This window comes from Etheostoma spectabile, chromosome 23 (assembly GCF_008692095.1).
Source record: "Etheostoma spectabile isolate EspeVRDwgs_2016 chromosome 23, UIUC_Espe_1.0, whole genome shotgun sequence".
Taxonomy (NCBI): domain Eukaryota; kingdom Metazoa; phylum Chordata; class Actinopteri; order Perciformes; family Percidae; genus Etheostoma; species Etheostoma spectabile.
Window position 1 is genome coordinate 12,489,519 of NC_045755.1, and position 18,523 is coordinate 12,508,041.

At 39.2% G+C, this 18,523-nt stretch overlaps 1 protein-coding gene and 1 long non-coding RNA gene across 3 annotated transcripts in view; one reads left to right on the forward strand and one right to left on the reverse strand.

Annotated features, from left to right (window-relative positions):
- Window positions 1-959: 959 nt before the first annotated feature.
- On the reverse strand, window positions 960-14,387 carry LOC116672964 (uncharacterized). The gene is made up of 3 exons (XR_004327698.1): window positions 13,939-14,387; window positions 13,567-13,569; window positions 960-970 (listed from the first exon to the last, which is right to left on the reverse strand). It is a non-coding gene; the product is annotated as an uncharacterized LOC116672964 (long non-coding RNA).
- exoc4 (exocyst complex component 4) overlaps window positions 6,386-18,523 on the forward strand; it is a 122,606-nt gene continuing 110,468 nt past the window's right edge. Inside the window, exons 1-5 of one of the 2 annotated variants that reach the window (XM_032504985.1) lie at window positions 6,386-6,505; window positions 7,837-8,026; window positions 10,032-10,226; window positions 14,541-14,734; window positions 16,232-16,341. In XM_032504985.1, the coding sequence (XP_032360876.1) occupies window positions 6,426-6,505; window positions 7,837-8,026; window positions 10,032-10,226; window positions 14,541-14,734; window positions 16,232-16,341 (769 nt within the window). In that variant the 5' untranslated portion in view covers window positions 6,386-6,425. The remainder of the gene's footprint in view (window positions 6,506-7,836; window positions 8,027-10,031; window positions 10,227-14,540; window positions 14,735-16,231; window positions 16,342-18,523) is intronic. The other variant, XR_004327697.1, reaches the window with a different exon arrangement.

An 18,523-nucleotide genomic window follows, 5' to 3' on the forward strand; every position in this document is an offset into this window, starting at 1 on the left:
AAAACTCTGAACACCTTCTTACTCTCAAAACACATTCTGCACTCTAATGCACATGTCATCCATACTGGTAAACACAAGTGGCAAAAATCAAATACAAATAGAGAACACATGTCATTGATTGAACACAACCACTCAATATTGATTTCACTTGTTTCAAATGATGTGACACAACCAATATAAGTTCAGAGAGCAAACAGATTGTTGAAGGTAGGAAGGAGAAAGTCTGAGAATGGATAGAAGAAACAATGTGAGAGGAAATTACTGACTACTCAATAGATTTTGACTGGTTGCAGGTTCATGTGAACAAAGAATAAGAATTACAGTATCTCAGAGACAAAGGACAAGTTTGTGAAATGCCGGGTACAGTACTGAAAAAAATAGGGGTACAAGGAGGAGGAAGAAAAAAACAATTGAAATGAGCAAAGCAGAGTAGTAATTTCTGATCAATTTTGAACATGTCTTCGCTCATCAAAAGACAGTGACGGAAAAATATGAAATTTGTCTTGAGATTACAAATGTACCTTTCCCTGAGACCTGTCCCTGAGGGCGGCTGTGGCTGCCAATCGGAAGGTTGGGGGTTCAATCCCTGGCCCTGCAGTCCCATGTCAAAGTGTCCTTGGGCAAGACGCTGAACCCCAAGTTGCCCCTGATGCTGTGCCATTGGAGTGTGAATGTATGTGAGTGTTAATATGATGAGCAGGTGGCACCTTGTAAAGCAGCCTAGGCCATAGCGTGTGAATGTGTCTGAATGGTTCCCGTACTATTTTTATTTTTTATTTATCCTTTATTTAACCAGGTAATACCCATTGAGATTAAAAATCTCTTTTGCAAGGGAGACCTGGCCAAGATAGGCATCAAAATTACATCACATCATTACATACATACAAAGACACACACATGAAAACCAAATATGCACTTACAATAAAATCTCAATTAAAACATTACATTACATTAAAACTATGTAAAAGCGCTTTAAGTAGCAGAAAAGCACTGTAGAAATACAGGACATTTTACATTTATATGTACTGACTGCTTGATAGTGTGTATATAGTGTGAGAGCAGTGTTTGATTTTGAACACAGGTGAAACCCAGAGGCAAAAGTTTTGTAAATAGTGCTTAAAGATGAGATTTTGGATTTTTATGTTTTCAGAAATTGGAGCAGGTTTCAGAAGTTGTTTAAGCAATTGAAAAAACTGTAACAGGACAATTTGTTGGTAAAACAAAGTAGAAATGTTGCCATTCTTTTAATTGCACTTGTTTGCAATTGTTTAAATTCTGCCAATAACATTATTGTATACATTTATGTAATTGCACTGATTAAAACAAATATTGATTTAAATTTTTGTTTACACAAATCCCCATCAACTATGTGTGCAGTTAGTCAAAAACATTCTTTTTATCTATTTCAAAATCATATACACCCTTGCAGGACATAACACTGCAGCTGGAAATTTGACATGCCTTGAGGAGAGAGGATATTATAAGGAATGACAGAAGAATCATCCTCTAAACCTGATATAGCACACAAAAGTCTGATGCAGTTTTTTGTTGTGCTTTTTTCTGCAGATTTTTGTGTTCTTGCATTTTCTGCACTGTGTATGTTTGCAATGCCGTGCAAGCATAAATCAATAACAATCTTTTTAAGAATGCATTGTGGTTGTGTGTACTGTATTATTAAAAAAAAAAAAATCCATAAACCCAGAGTACTAGCAAATTCAAATCTTTTACACAATATAAACCTTAATCAAATACATATTTTGTAATATAAAACTATTTAGCAGAATGGCTGACATGTGGTGCAGAAAGAAACAAATAAAGGTTAAATGAGCAAACTGGAAAAGAAAGCCAAAGGTAAAGGTAGAATGGATTTTAGAGTGAAGAAGAGGATGTCAGTCACTGGGAATAAGGTGGTAAGTCTTTGAAAAACAACTGATGACATGAAGTGGTAAGGTTTGCAGGCCAGGACCATGTCTCTGACCTAAGAGTCCATTTCACTTTGGACAGACTGTACTATGTATTTGGATATATTACATTTAATCACACAACACAAAAAAAAAAAATGCAGATTTTGAGGTTTCATAGATTTTTGTGGTTATCTGAGATAACATCCGAAGGGTTTAAGGGTTGTCATATTATTATTGACATATTTCCCCAAAGGGACTGCCTCATCTCTTCAACAAGTGTATCATGAAGATATTACATAATGAAGAATCATTATGTGCAGTGATGCCCCAAGTGCACTCTGAAAAGCCTCAGGCAGTATTGAATACAGTGTGCGGTTGAAGTGTGAAAAAGAGCTTGTTGTTTATGACAGAATTATTATAGTAAACATGATTATCATTACAGTTTTTCTTGATTGCTTTGACCTGCTTAAAGAAACTGGGATCCACTCGGTTTTCATCATCTCTGTCTCAGCACTGTCACTCTCTCTCTTCTCATTGGATGGACATGTTTTCCCTACCCTTTTGCAAAACAGTTAACACAGATGTCATTCACACAGTCCAAACTCCATTGTTTTAGCTATGGAAACCAAACAGAAACTATCTGTTCCTAACTATAAGAAACTTCCTACATCAGTATGAAATCACTGAAGCACCTGTTGAAGAGTCCTTCATTCAAATCTTCAATTAGCAATCAGTCTGCAATCCTTAAAAGGTGCAGCATCTGTGTTGTTCTTTGCCAACATGGATAGAAGAGGTCTAAGGCAGGTGAGAGTGTGAGGAAAAGGTAGAGGGGTCAGAGGAAGAGAAGTCTGAGTGCGAGGTGGAGGTATGGTTGGAAGGGCTCAGGTTTCTGATGATATTCGGGCAACTGTTATTGATCACGTTATCACTCATGGCCTTTCTCTTAGAGAGGCTGGACAAAGAGTCCAACTTGTCACCTCCATTGTCGGAAGTGTTCGACAGGAAAACAGGTAATGTTACTGTACAGTATGTACACAAATATCTTCAGTGATGTGCTTTATGTAATTGTTCCCTCATTTCCATGACATGTATTCTTTATAGAATTCAAAGACTAGCATTCTCTGGTGGTAGAGGGAGAATTTTTAATGCTGAGCAGGAGACAGCCATGCGCCATAATGCCATGAGGCTGCACGAAATCAGGGCAGCAGTGATTGCAGATCAGGGCATGTTTAGGAACATTAACAACGTGAGCCTGACCACCATTGACCGCAGCCTAAGAAGGACTCCTATGGCCATGAAGCAGCTCTATACAGTTCCATTTCAAAGGAACTCTGACGTTGTGAAGGAGGCCAGGTACCAATAGGTAAGGAGGTAAGGAAACATTACTACAGTATACTGTAATGCCTCGTCATGTCACGCAGTTAGAGTCAACTGGAGTCACTTTTCATTGTAATTTTGCCTTTTTTTGCTTGGAGAATACGGGAGCTAGAAGCTGAGGGGGCACAATTATGTCGATAAAGCTGGCTTCAATCTCTGTAAAGTGAGGCGACGTGGAAGGAACCTATTTGGGTACAGGGCCACTATCACAGTTCCAGGACAGAGGGGCGCCAACATAACCATGTGTGCTGCCATCTCCAAGAGAAGAAGAGAGGAAGAGTGGATGTTGAATGTGATGTGGATGAGACCATGTGGCCCCATCGTCAAGACAGAAGAGACTGAGTACCAATAGTTGCTATTTCTTATACTCTACATGTAGATGTTTATACTTTACTGCAATAGATTTTGTTTTTGTTTTTCTTAATTTCTACTCTAATAGATTTAATTTTGGTTTACATGTATTTTGTGTAATATTTACAGTATTTCAGTTTCAACCACAGTTGATTCTGGCATTTCTGATTCTGGATCCCATTCTTTGCAAGAAGGCAAACAATTAGCTTTCCTGCATGTTCAGTGGCATTTTTTCTCATATGCTAGTGCCATCTACTTGTCTGATGTGAATACAATTTTCATCATTACTTCTCATTATCTTGATTTCACACCTTAAATGTACTGCTTCCATACAATAATGTGAATGTGTTAACTTTTGATACTTTTTGTTGATTTAAACCTCCCAGTGGTAAACCAATAAATTGCTTTTGTTGCTATTATTGGTTAGAAAACCTGCTACCTCGAAGCAATGATCACACCAGAAGATAACCCAAAAGTGTAATCAGGTTGATTGCTGTAGTCTGTCAGGAAATTTACTTTTTCATCTTAGCCTTTGTATATTATTACTGCTTTTGGCAATACCTCTTACTTTGCCTTGATCTTGTGATGTTTGAGCTATTTCCACGTTAGACATCAATAAACCCTCATTTAATTAATATCTGTGTTATCTCTGCAGAATTGAGTGCTCTAATCAATGAAGATATCAGTTCAATCACGCGCATCTGGAAAAGAAATTGAACAAAACTTAAAATGTAAAATGAGTTTCAGGGACAGGTATTCTTTTGTAAGTGGTGCTTTATGTCAAAGATATGACAGGCATGTTTTGTTTGATCCATTTCAAGATTATGTGAAAAATCCAGAAGGCACGTACAATAATATATTCAGTGTTTTGCTGTTTCCCTTTTCCATGGAAACAAGTAAAGAAGTATCTTTTTCTAATTCACCAAGGGATGACATTTTGTTTTGATGACAAGTTTTGAAAAAAGTGTCATTGGAGAGGTGAAAATACTGTATTTACACAATCTTCTTTGTCTTCTTCTTCATTTTTCTCATATGATAATTATCCAATCTATCATTATACATTAACACAGACTCATCACTCAGTTAAAACCTGGAAAATGACATTGATATACATGAGATTCCTGGGACATACATTTTTGAATGGTCATATTTGAGGGAAAGTACCTGCTTAATTGCATGCTTTCGATAGAAGAGCTCATTTTACCTAATCCAGATCAGCTGCTGTTTCCTAAAACCCAACATACAATAATTAAACCCGGTCTCATCCCAGTTCATGAAATGGTCAGGTTATTTTGATTTATTGATTAGTGTACAGTTGATGTTAATGTTGTTATGGCAGCTGCTGTTTCAAGCAACATACATCATGATGTATTTAAAAAATTTAAACAGATTGAGTTGCGTTGTTTAAAGTGGCTGCACTATTATTCGATGTGCTGTAAACGCCATCTTCTACAGTATATTTTCTTAACTGAACCTTAGATAAAGGACATAGAGTAATTGAGATTCAGCATTTAGATCTATATGTATTAACAGATCACAAGGGCATGTCCTACAAATACCTTATTACCCTTGTATTTAATCCACACACAGGTCAGTCAGTCAAAGCAATCACATACTGTCCAAACACACATCAAGCTGAAAGAAATAACCTTGGCGCCGCATTATTGGAGAAAAGAAGCCCTGTAGATTAGTTGGACTGATGGAACATGGGCTGCAGGATGAGGTGATAAGAACTTCAAAATTAAACTTGGACCTGGGAAGCTAGGCACCTTCAGAAGACAAACAGTGGCTCCTGCATGACACAGCGATTGTTTCTTTTGCAAGACACACAAAGATCACCCACAATGTTATCTCGTCAGCCCACCAGTGCATCAATCCCGACCTGGGCTGCTGGGAATCGACCCCCTTTGGTCCAGAATCAATGCCCTCTTCCATTCTCATTGGTACAGCAAAGATTGTCAGAGATACAGCGCAGGAACGTCCTGCCAAATCCAGCAGTATATGTTCTAAATGGGAAAGGCTATTAACCCACTGACACACCGTCTATTTCCTTTCTTTTCTGCTCAGCCTTTCCTTTATCAGTCAAGTGAGGACTGGATTAGAAATGTTAAAAGGAAACGGTTTTTCCCATTGTGATATTTGTATTGTATACAGAACCTTGCTTAAAGTATATGTACTAAATGTATAGTATTATTGTATACTTTATCATTACACCACACAGCAACTCAAATCAGTAGCTGTATCATTGTGCACAACATACTGGATTTGTGGCATGCAACATCTTCATCATCCAGATTATTGAGATCCCTGTTGATGGAGAACAATTAGGCTACTGTAAGAATAGGCATATACAGTTGAATGTTATTGAATAAAATGGGATTATTTGAATGGCTGATGTGTTTACAAAATGTTTTTTTCATGACAACTGTGATCATGTCATGTTTAGGTCTTGAGTTGCAGAGTACAACCCAGAACTCCCTAAATTTGGAACATTGGGTGCAACATGCCTGCTTCCATTCAAATAAAGAAACCCCACAGAAAATAGAGAATTTAACTACCAAACTTCAAACTATTTTCTAAACCTTTTATCAACGTAGTTACACCATACGTTTCAAATGTGTGACTGTGACCCTGCTTTAAACAGTCTATGTGACCAAAGCAGAAGAGAAAATGTGCACTATTGCCTTTACTACTGCTGACAGAACTACCTTTCATGTTCGGACTACAACTCCCAGAATTCCTTCGTTTAACCTCGCGCTTCAGTCTTCCTGTTTGGGTGCCGCAGCTGGAAAAATGGCAGCTGAGACTGGGCGATACAGGACTGCAGTTAGCAAAAACAAAGACCCTTCTGGTCTTCTCATCTCTGTCATAAGGTAAGGTTGGTCCCTGTCTTCATGTTGACCACACAGCGCCGTTAGGACGGCAGACAGCCCTTCGCTCGCCTTCGCTCTTGGACTCTCGTTGACCATTAGCTTTCATGCTAATTGCTACGTTAGCAACATCCTTTCTGTATTGTTGATTATACATTAAAGTTCACACATTTGCTTTTTCATTTATAATGTAAGTTATACGTCGGTTAATATTAATAGTGGTTTTATTTATTCCTGAAGTAGAAGAGAAAAGTTGAATCTTTCCCACAGTGTGCAGCTGTCACAATTTGAAGCTCATCGATTATTCGTATAACATAAAGGCAATGTTTTCCTAAAATATCTCGAAACAACTGGACGAAAAATGTTTTGTACGTTGTACAGTTGGGTAGTTTTTTTTTTTTATTCCAGTTGGCTCAACGAAGTACAACAAGCTTGAACTGAAGTTACGAGGATTTTTGCCAACACGTGTCTGGTAGTTGAAAGTTTGATTTGATTTTGGAAGAACATCGATGCTTATGTCTGTATTCAGATGTAATCATTATCGAATAACTTTGAAATAGAAAAAAGATGATTTACATGGGACGCTGTGACCCCTGCAACTATCGGTTCCTCTTTTAAAACTGGTCTGGACTCTGAGAGAGAAAAATGTACATGAAAATGAGACAAAAGAGTAAAAGAATTCCCAAAGTGGAGGATAGGAATATCCATGGGGCCTCCAATGGGTTCTCTGTTTAATACAAGAAATTGTTTGATTTATGTAATTTAAACAGATGATGCATTTTTTAAACTAGGATAAAATGAACATTTTCTGCCGAATATGTGAAATGATGCCATTGACAGCACCACTACTTCTTCTGCTGTAAGATCCAACTTACCTGCTCATTTTTCCTATGTTGTCTACACTGTACTATGTTGGCATACAAAGTTAATTTTCTTCTTCTACCTTATGCCATATTCAGTTGCTTTTATATATGCCCCTACTAAGCTTGTAACATCCATTTCCAGAGGGTCTCTGCTCTCCATTCATTAAACCACATTGTTGACTGGATTCCTATGTATTTTATGCTTTTGTGGTTTGCTACAATTTACTGTGATTTGTTGTGCTTTTTGCGATTATCAATTTGTTATAATGTATTTATTTATTTGGGCTGTGAAGCACTTTGTGACTCTGTCTGCGATAAGTGCCATAACTAAACTTTACTTACTTACATTCCAACATGTGTGGAGATCGACCTGGCATTGGGACTACTCTAACATTGATGCTTCATTCACACTCATGATGTGGATTTAGTACGAGTTGAGTTGACCTTTCCTTTCCCTCGTCTCCGACGCAGGACTCTGTCCAGCAGTGATGATGTGCAGGACAGGGAGACAGAGAAGGGTCGACTGGAAGAGGCCTTTGAGACTTGCGACAGGGATTTAGATGAGCTGATTGTTCAGCACTATGCTGAACTAACCACCGCCATCAGGACCTACCAGAGCATCACCGAGCGCATCACCAGCTCACGCAACAAGATCAAACAGGTAGAAATGAGAGACTACTATACAAAGTGGACACTGGAGGGTTTGTCAAAACTACTACTAGAATTTATGCTTACATTGTTTCTGATGGATTTTAGAGCAGTCACTCTTAGCTGTGTAATATAAAAAAACAACACGTTTTTCATAAATTTTCATTTTTACTCTTCATACTTAGAAAGGGTTTCTAATCTTAGCTTTTTAGGCTTTTTGATTCCCTAAGACTGAGAGACTGACTTAATTAACACAAATCTCATTCACCCATGAAGAGAACTTCCTACTAAAAAAAAACGTCAGCTGAAGTCATAACCTCTTGTTCCCCTCCATGCGTAAGCCAATACAAATTTGGCAAAAAAGACATCCAGTATTCCTAGTGTTTTTTTATTAGCATTGTAAGCTACATTTTAATCAGTTCTGTCTTTAAATGACTTAAGACTAACCTTTCACCATTGCATAGGCCTGCAGAAATTTGGACTTGTTATAGTAGGAAAGTAACTGGTGTTAGTTATAACTCAAGATGGCTCCAATCTATTCAAGTATCCTAGTAAGCCATGGCGGTAGGGCTGGGCAATATACTGTATGAACGGCTAGATATTGTCTGAAATTTTGAATATAGTAATATGACACAAGTGTTGTCTGTTCCGGGTTTTAAACGTTACAGTAAAGTTATGTAATTTTCTGAACTTATCAGACTGTTCTATTATTTGCCTTCACCCACTTAGTCATCATATCAACATCACTGATGATTATCAAAAATCGTATTGTTTGAAGATTTTCGCCATATCGCTCAGCTCCATGTGGCGGTGTGAGAATGAGCCAGCATTCACAATACCAGGAGCCAGAAACTTGAAGATCAAAATGGAATTTGGCCATCATTCATTTTTATTATTTACACCTGTACTCTTCATACTGTAACATATCAATTTGTCACAGAAAGTCCTATTTGCTAATGTGTGCTTGTGTCTTTTTCTTTCCTTCTGCTTTTACCTCTGCAATCTCCCAGCATAGCTCTGACCAACCTCAAATCAGCTAAGCTAATCAGCCAGAAGTGGAAACACCTGTACAAGTGTGCAGTGCAAAAAAATAACCCCAAACAAGTATTAATGTCTCCCTCACCAGTAAATCAAGTGTTTGAAAAAGGTTTCAAGGGACACTCATTGGCATTTCAGACTGCACTGATCACATATATATTTCTTTTAGGGGTATTTAAGTTTTATGTAAGAGCCACTTAGTGCCCTTGGTATGAATAGGAACCAATCTTTGGTTCCTCTGGTGCAACCCGAAAGCACGTACAGTTTTTAACCACATGCCCACACTAACAGCACAACACTACACAGGCAAACATACAAGCAGTGATTTGCTTAGAAACCCAACTAACTATTCATGGAAATAAATGGAACCAATGGTTTTAACTGTAGACATGTCTTGGACTTTCATTTATCAAAAAGGTAAAAAATTCATCAATTACTCTACCCGTGGAACAGCACCTCAGGGGCTTAAAGCTTGGGCTTAGCCTCTACATTTTAATAATAATTATTAATGTTATGCAGTATATATCACATTTATAACTGTTACCCATTATTACTTAAAGAAATTCAGAAAATCCAAGTTTGTTGCAGGGAAATAGGGATTGGTTGGATGGTTAAAGGATGCATAGCTGTCATGAACCTTGCTTTATAGATCAGGCATTTGTTAATGTGGTAACACCCCCCCCCCCCCCCCCCCCCCCCCCCTTAGAGAAGTAATTAGAAATGAAAGATATCTTAGAGAAGTAACCTGTATAGTAGAGAATTTGTATGACTGGACAACTCCGAAGTAAGGAGTGACTTACTTTGTACTTTTTATCGTTCAGTTCTCACTAGAACAGTGTGTTGTCAGTATTTGTAGTAATGGCTCGGTCTACACTTCCAAAATGCTTTTTGCTGGTAATGTTGCACCTAAATGTGCCTAGTGGACAGGTATTGTCTTTAATAAAAAAAAAAAAAAAAATTGAACTCACTCTTCCCTGCAGGTGAAGGAGAACCTCCTGTCTTGTAAGATGCTTCTCCACTGCAAAAGGGATGAGCTAAGGAAGCTGTGGATAGAGGGCATCGAGCACAAGCATGTCCTCCAGCTGCTGGATGAAATCGAAAGCATCAAGCAGGTCCCTCAACGGCTGGAGGCATATATGGCAAGCAAGCACTACCTTCATGCCACAGATATGCTGGTGAGTAGATTAATGGCCAGACATGTGGTTGTACTGGAGCATCTTAGTATGTGTGAGTATGTTTGAGCTGTACAACGAGATTAAGAAGCTGTGGGAAAACCTACTCACATATGTACATGCATATCAGGAAGTACTAAGGCAGTGACATGCTTCTGTGACCGATGGTGTGCACAGTACACATACATAAACACCAGTGTCTATGATGTGTTAACACCAAAATTGATTTCCTGGCACCTCTTATCCCTCTGAAGAATCCTTTTCTATCCATGAAGAGTCTAGTGGGTGCAACTCTTTTACTTCAAGAGAACATCATCTAAGTGAAGTTAGGGTGCTGCAGGTGTGTATGTTTGCGTGTACTCTTGTTCTTTTGATGTGTGTTTTGCAGTATGCTCGGCAGGGGACTTGAGGATGGTATTGAGAACTAAACGACCAGGCTCTGTGATCCCACAGCTCATTTCCTTTCCTTCCTCTTCCTTTCTCTTTCACACACACACACACACACACACATACATATCTTCCTTCAGACCTTGGTAATAATTAGTTTGCTGGAATGGGATTATCTAAGCAGGAGAAAAAAGAGGGATGACGGTGTGCCCAAAGGACCATAAAAATCCTCTCTGTGGGGGTGGAAAGAAGTGGAACTTCATTCAACCTGTGCTCAGTCAGTACAGCGTGTTTTGAAAGGTTGTAGAAAGTTCAAAGTCAGTTGGACGCTTTGCCTCTATTTTGCTTACCTGGAATGCGCTTCACTTGATCAGGACAGTGCACTTTTATTGCTACGTAAAAAGCACACTTTAAAGCACATTTAAAGTGCCTACAAAATCCTGTTGGATGCATTTGTTACACCTTTTGCTTTGGTGACATATTTATGCAGTCCATGAATAAATAATGTATCAACAGTCCACTAAGCCAAAGTAGACGAAATATAGGTTCATATGAAATCTTTAAAGAGTCTTTTTGCAGCGTTGTCTGCATTTGTTTCTGGATAAACTGCCAAGACACACTCACTCTCCGCTGTAACATGATACTGCATGTGTCACTTCTCTGAGAGTCCCCGAAGTGTTTATTTTCGGCATGCTGTCACTCATTATAGCACTCATCTGTCAGATTAACGTCTGATTTTCACATGCACATTCTGTTGCCTCTTCTCTCCTTATAGTCTATTTTCCCATCTCTTTCTTTAACAAAAAAGTTGCACATGTTTTGTGCTTACAGACTTATGCAGTGAATATCTTTGTTGTTATTGTTGCCGTTTAGTGTGGCAAGAGTAGACTAGCCGGGAATGAACTTTCTAGCCGCTCTGTCTCTATTTCAATGTCTCTCGCTTTCCATTTTGTGTGTGTGTGTGCTTGTGCTATTGAACGGCAGTCTTAGACCCCATGGGTTTGGTTAAAAACAAGACTGGCATTGGTTCTAGAAGAAGTATTTTCCTCTCCAAGATCTTCTCCCTTTCCCTTGTTCTTGTAGTGTCGTAAAACCCAGGTGCACACACATAGATACTGACCCCCCCCCCCCCCCCACCCGAGGAGCTCAGCTTATTGATAAGCTGCCATCCTTCTCTTCTGTTCTGTCCTTCTCACCTTCTCTCTTGTTCCCAAGAAAATTCATTAGAGGCTTCATATCCCTCTTTATGCTGACAAGCTAGGCTCCCTAATGTGTAAACCGGCCTTCCTCTATCATCCCAGCCAATGTGGGGTCCCCCCCCCCCCCACACACACACACACACACACACAAACACATATATATGTGTTAATGATTTACAGTCATACAATCACACACATATAATCATACACAGACACATCTGGGAGACACACACACACACACACACACACACAAACAAACAGGACACGTAGAGTCTTGCAGGATTCTATTAAACCAAAGGGGGCTGATCATGCAGAGTATCAGCTCATCTTGTCACTAATGTGGCTCTCATTTGCTTCAACACACACTTGACCCATGCACCCTGCCCAGCGTCCTTCCCCTGCCTGCTTCCCATTCCCTTCTGGCCAGCCCCGGCCATGCAAATATTCTTCACAGCACTATCGTCTGGCCATTAGTACTCTTCAAATACACACAGAAATGCACATACATGCACAAAAATACACACACACACATACAGACTAGTAAATTTGGATGAAGACTTGTTAATTCCAAACATGCCCCAACTACTACTGCTACCGAGGAAACTGAGCAAAAAAAAAAGAGTGAAGCGGAGAGGGAGAACGGGTGATTTTAGAGAAATAAAAAGCATGACTCAGGAGGGCATGAGAATATTTGAGGTCATATCTTTGGAGGGAAATCTATTTTATAAAATTATTATTATAAATATTCTTAATTAGTTCATAAAATAAGGAACAATAAATAAACATTCAGTGAATTTAGTTAATTAATTAATTTTACAGTTCCTTGAATTGGTTAGGCCTAAAACTGGTTGTAATGAGTGCCATTGTGGTTGTCCATATCTTTGAAAACATGGAGTAAAGCTTCACAATTGCACACATTTCTTCAAATTGGAGAGAAAAAAAATTGAAGAATCTTGAAGACTGTCTAACCTAATAAGAGAATGATGGGGATAGATAGGCTTTGACTGAACAGTGACTAACCATTGGGTTTCTTAATTTACATTGGAAGTAGAATGTGTAGTTTCGAATGGAATGATCTAAAGCTGGTCTGACAGGCCAATTTGACTCTGATTGCCAATTGACTGATTTCCATTACACACCATACATTGGTCAGAGTTTTTACCAACATAGGGATACTAACCACAGATTAGTGGGATGATACATTCATTTGTTTGTCTCTGTGTAGGCCTTAAGCAGTTATTATTGGGTAGGAATTCAATAAGAACAAAGAGATCCTCAAGCTGTTTTCTTTCCTGTACATAATTTTCCTATATTTATAGGGGGAGCTTTCAAAGAGCAATGGATGTATAGCCCTCCCACCTCCACCCTCTGGTGTTGGTTGTGTAAGGATTGTTTTATGTAAATTAGCCACAGACTGAGTTACATGTGGAATTTCACCATTTGGTGCGATGTCCCCGGTTCAATTTTGGGACAGGTATCTTTGTCATGTCTAGACATCTCTATCTCTCTCCCTGCAATCTTTTTCTGTGGCTTACTACTGTAAGGTTGTCCAGTAAAGGCAAATCCCAGAAGATAATCTTTAATTTTTTTAAAGACTAGTGCAGTGCCCTTTGAAAATGTGCCTGTTTGGAATGGGCGGTTACTTGTTCTGTGGTATTGCTGCTTGTAGAATTCATCAAAACCAAATTGTACCCCAAAATGATTTAGAGAAGGACCCCAAACCACTTCATAAGCAACTCCTCTGTATGGCCTACTACTCACTTACAGGGTAGGCTGCTAGTGCATCAGAGGAAGATGTTGTACTACTGTATTTACCTGACAAAGAATGCTGCAGATTCAGAGTTATCAGACATTAGCCTCATGGACATATGGCAGTGTGCTACCCACCTAGCCCGTTATGAGAGCACTTTTGCTTTCATCAACCAGAGAGGGAGAGAGAGGGAGACCGACTGACCTGCCTGGTTCAACTCTTGAGATTTTCTTGCATTGCACAGCCGAGATTCTCCGAGATTAGGCTACGTTATTTTCTACATAATAGCAGGAAAATAGTCCCCCCCGCTGTTCTACAGCGTTCTACATGTGGCGCCTGTTGATGTGCAGGTTACCTTCCCCCCCATACATGGACACACATATATACAGACACGTCTCTCTTTATAAGATAAACAGCCTGCCTATAAGTGGCATCACGCTCTGTCTGCACTGGTTGTCTGGTGGTGCTCTGCATGTGTGGGATTCTGAAACGTCCTGAAATTCAGGAATTGTTTGTCTATTCAAAGATAAAGACTGTCCAAAGTAGTGCTACTTTGCACATTTTTGTGGGTCTGAGGTGTATTTCACAATTTAGCAGCCATAGCTCGGCTGCTCTCTGTCTCTAGTCCTTAGCGTGAGAGGGGGAGTGGCCAATGGCTAGAGAGGCAAAAGCCAATGTGTGCTTGTTTTACCGATTTATATTTAACAATATCTTTCATTTCTAATCCAAACAATGTCAAACTTGGCACTGCACTTACTCATGCCCGTAGCAAGACACCTGTCAAGTTTAAAATCCATGGGACTAACGGTTAGAGACATGCGCATAACACACACACGCACACACACACACACACACACTGACAGACAGTCCTTCATGTAATTTACAGATAAATAATCTTTAAAAAATCTGACATGACGAAACTTGAAATGTACATCTACAGTAAGGATAACCTGTGATTGGCTGGTATCTTGTCATGTGCAGGTGTCAGCTGTAGAGTCCCTGGAAGGTCCCCTGCTGCAGGTAGAGGGGCTTGGTGATCTGCGCTTGGAGCTCCATGGCAAGAAGCTCAACATCCACCTTGTACTCATTGATGAGCTCCACCGACACCTCTACATCAAATCCACAAGTCGTCTGGGACATAAGAACAAGGACAAAAATGCTGTTCGCCTTCCAGGGTAATGGACAGTTTTTTTATATTTCTTAAATGGTTACCACTTCAGGGGGTTCCAATGTCTTCTCAATAATAGAAATGGGAAAATAGTACTTCAGTGTCATCAAGGGATGCTTGGCCGGTCAGTTGATTGTGCACATTCAAGTGTTTTATTATTGCTTCTGTTCTTATGCAACATTGTACTGTATTTAAAAAACATAACCTTTTAAATTTAAGAGTTACTTTAAGTAGAGATTTAACTTCATTTTATTTGGTTTCCTTTATTATCATCCTTATAGGATTCTGCAAAGCTGTGGTTATTCATTTATGGGTCCACACGACAAACATGAATGTATTTTCTTACAGTGTTATATCACTAATATACTTTATACAAGTGTGCGAGGTTGAGTGCGACAGAGAGAGTGAGGTCAAAAAACGTCCTATGGACTGTTATAAAATAAAAATCTGTTTATTTGGTCTGTTACCAAAAGACTTTCTTGTTTGCCTATTTTGTAGTAAAAAAGTTTTGACTGAATAGATGTGTACTCATTATGAGTTATCCCTTTGATGGGACAACTTGCCCATTATTTACTGTATAGAAACCAAGCCAATTACTGAAAAAAACAATTAGACCTGGTATAACTTGTTGCTCAACTTCTTTATAATGGCTCTTTGTGCAATGATGTTCCAAAGATGTATTATAAAAAAGCCAATATCCCAAATTCACTCATAGGGAATTGGGATGTAAGCGGTTATAAGATCTACTGAACGTGTGCGTGCGCGTGTGTGAGAGAGACTAGCAGTAAATGAGTCAGAATTCAACTTATAGAGTTTCTGTGTGACCACCAATGATGCTTCAAATGATGAAGTAGGTTTTGCAGTCACTGGGAGAATAACTTAAGCTATGCCTCCGTGACCAGGGGCCAGTTTCTTAGTTTCATGATGCAGCCATATAACCTATTAGGGATAATGCGGCACAATAGCTTCGAACACACTGTTGAAGCTGTTTTGTTCCATGAATGTCATTCAGCTTAAGTGTTGTTTGCACTTTGTGTGTGTGTGTTGGGGTGGGGGGGGGAGTAATTATGGTGGCTGGGTTGGTGAGGTACAGTGATGTATTACTGAGGGTCAGCCAGTGACAGGTCCTGGCCTTCCTGTATTGGGTCCCCTCTAACAACAAGCCAGCCTCCATACAACCCACTCACTTAGCAGACACACATTGTTTATACCGCGCAATTTAAAGGACCTTGATTGCTTCCACCTCTGGCTTAAGGCTTGATAAATGGCTCATTGGAAAGCAGCAGAAATCCCAACCAGAGATGCAAGCTTTTTTTTGTTATAACGGTAGATTGTTTTTGTTAGAAAAAGCCAGGTTATCGGGCACATTTCTGTCAGCGCATACTAAACCTCTCATATGGTTGCAATATCATGTTTTATACGAGACAGAAAGCATTGAATTCAATAACATTACTTTATCTTGATAATCACTGTCCCTGGATTTTTTTTTCCTCCCTCTTCACAGCTCCACTCCCAAAGACACATCTCCAATGCCTGTGTTGGATGTCAGCAGCCTGTCTACCCCACGCAAGCTTTTGGATTCATCACAGTTCAGCACACCTGGATCCAGCAGTGGTACGGTCCTTAGATCATATTAGATCGGGGAGTAAGAGGGACTTAAGGCAGGTCCCTTAGCAAAAAGAAGGCGTAGAGATTATGTGAAGGAAAAGAGAAGCAAAAAGAACTGCATTTTAAAAGGTTGTTTTGTGAAAATAAACGTTTTTCTCTCGGTTTGCTCTCCCTTAAAATTGCATACATTAGGAGAACTATAGAGATAAACAAATCAACAAAGCAGTATTTTTGGTCTCTTTGGATAACAAAGTGTGTGGATTTTAATTTGCAATTTTATTTTTACTGTGCTGATATCCTTAGTGATAAGAAAATTAGTATCATTCTGGCTTTCATGCGTTTGCATGTCATTATGGGTGTGTATTGCTAAGCCTTCTTGCTCACGCACACACACGCATAGTAATAATAAAAGCATACAGAAACGGCTGATCTGAACACACCACCCGTGCCTCTTTACAGATTCACTAGCGTGCACACATACATTTCTATCCCTGCAGCATATCAACAACATCTTCCGCTATGATCATAATACACATTTCCCTCGCCAATATCATAATCATCTTGTCCACCCCTTTCTGTACCATTAGTCAACCAGTATCTCTGTCATCACAGCAGGGGAACAGCATTCTTTATGCTGAAACTGGTAACCAGCGCTTTAACAGGGACTGATAATGCAGACTTTAACTGTATTCAGCAATGTATGAATTCTCTCTTGGTTGTTGGGGCGTATAGTCAGCACTGCATTCCTTGCAGGCAGAGAACAGAGAATCACAAACAAGAAGATAATGAAAAAAGTTAATCCTGCAATAACTTGGTGTTCCCTTGGTGTTTCTTAGTTTTTATATTAAGCTTGGCACTTTTTTCACCACCCACCACTCTCTTGGCGTTCGAAGTTAGTCGGTTTCCTTTTTAGCTCTCTGGATGCTATGCAACCATAGAGCGTCCTGTGCATACCACTCAGTATCTACAAACCTATTATCTTATTGCTGCTTATCAATAATCCCTTAGGATACATAATTTATATTTTAGCATATGAAAGGTTGCTGAAAAGCAAGGTTTCCCTGAAAGCTACGATGCAACCCAACGTTTTTATTCCATCGAGTGGTGGTTTAATTACCCTGATCAGTTCTCCTTGTTGTCCCTATCTCTGTCTGTTTTGCATTTAGCTCCTACTTTTACTGAGGGCTTATGTCGGCTACAACTGTCATTCTAGTTATGTATCTTTTACTCCACCTCTTTTTTTATTCACTCAGCTCAGCCCATCATCCTGAATGTGTGTGTCAAGACCTCAAAACACACAAATGAATTACCACTAATACATTATAAATATCTGTACAATTAACCCACCCTGTGGTCCTAAAATAAAAGCTAAACCACAGTTTTCCCTACATTTTACAAAGAGAACACTGGCAATTAGCTACCACCAAGCAGTAAGTGCCTATGCACCATCATGCTAACAACTGTGGTCACGACACAGCAGCCAGCTTCCATCAATGGCCTAGTGTGCCATTTTGTCTAATAGCATTAAAGCACCTCATTTGTAGCTAGTAATTGTCATAAATATTACACAAACTACAGTTGGAATGGGGGAAAGGAGGAAATACAACCAAAGTCCATTAACTTGCCATAAACATTAACTCTCTTAACATGCTTTGATGGGGAATTGGGAGGCCCCATCTAATGGAAATTAGAACATCATTTGATGCTGCCGCTCTCAATTTAGCTGCTAATGTGGCTAAGTCAGATGAAAAGTGCATGAATGGGGGCAGGATAACAGGATAGATGCAGGTGTGTGTGTGTTTAAAAGAGAAATATGTAGTATATTCATTTGGTTTGAAGCCATGATTGTAATTTTAGTGTGCAATTAAAAAGGTGTTGAATCTTGGTAATTAGATTTGTACAAATGTAGCTGTGTTTGGGAAACTGCAAAGGAAGTAACAAATACCTCCAAGGTTTTAAAATATATCAAAGAAGCGCCCGTTTTATGTATAAAGTATAAATGGTAGCTCAATAGAGTATTGCAGATTTGATATGTTTGCATAGGGGACATGGCATGTTTCCAAGGATTTTGTCATTGTCTTTGAACAATGGCTCAATTCACCCAACTTAAAGATAGACAACAATTGGTTCATGGATGTGCAAGTACAAGCAAAACACTGAGTGAAATGTTATTTTACTTTTTTTGGCA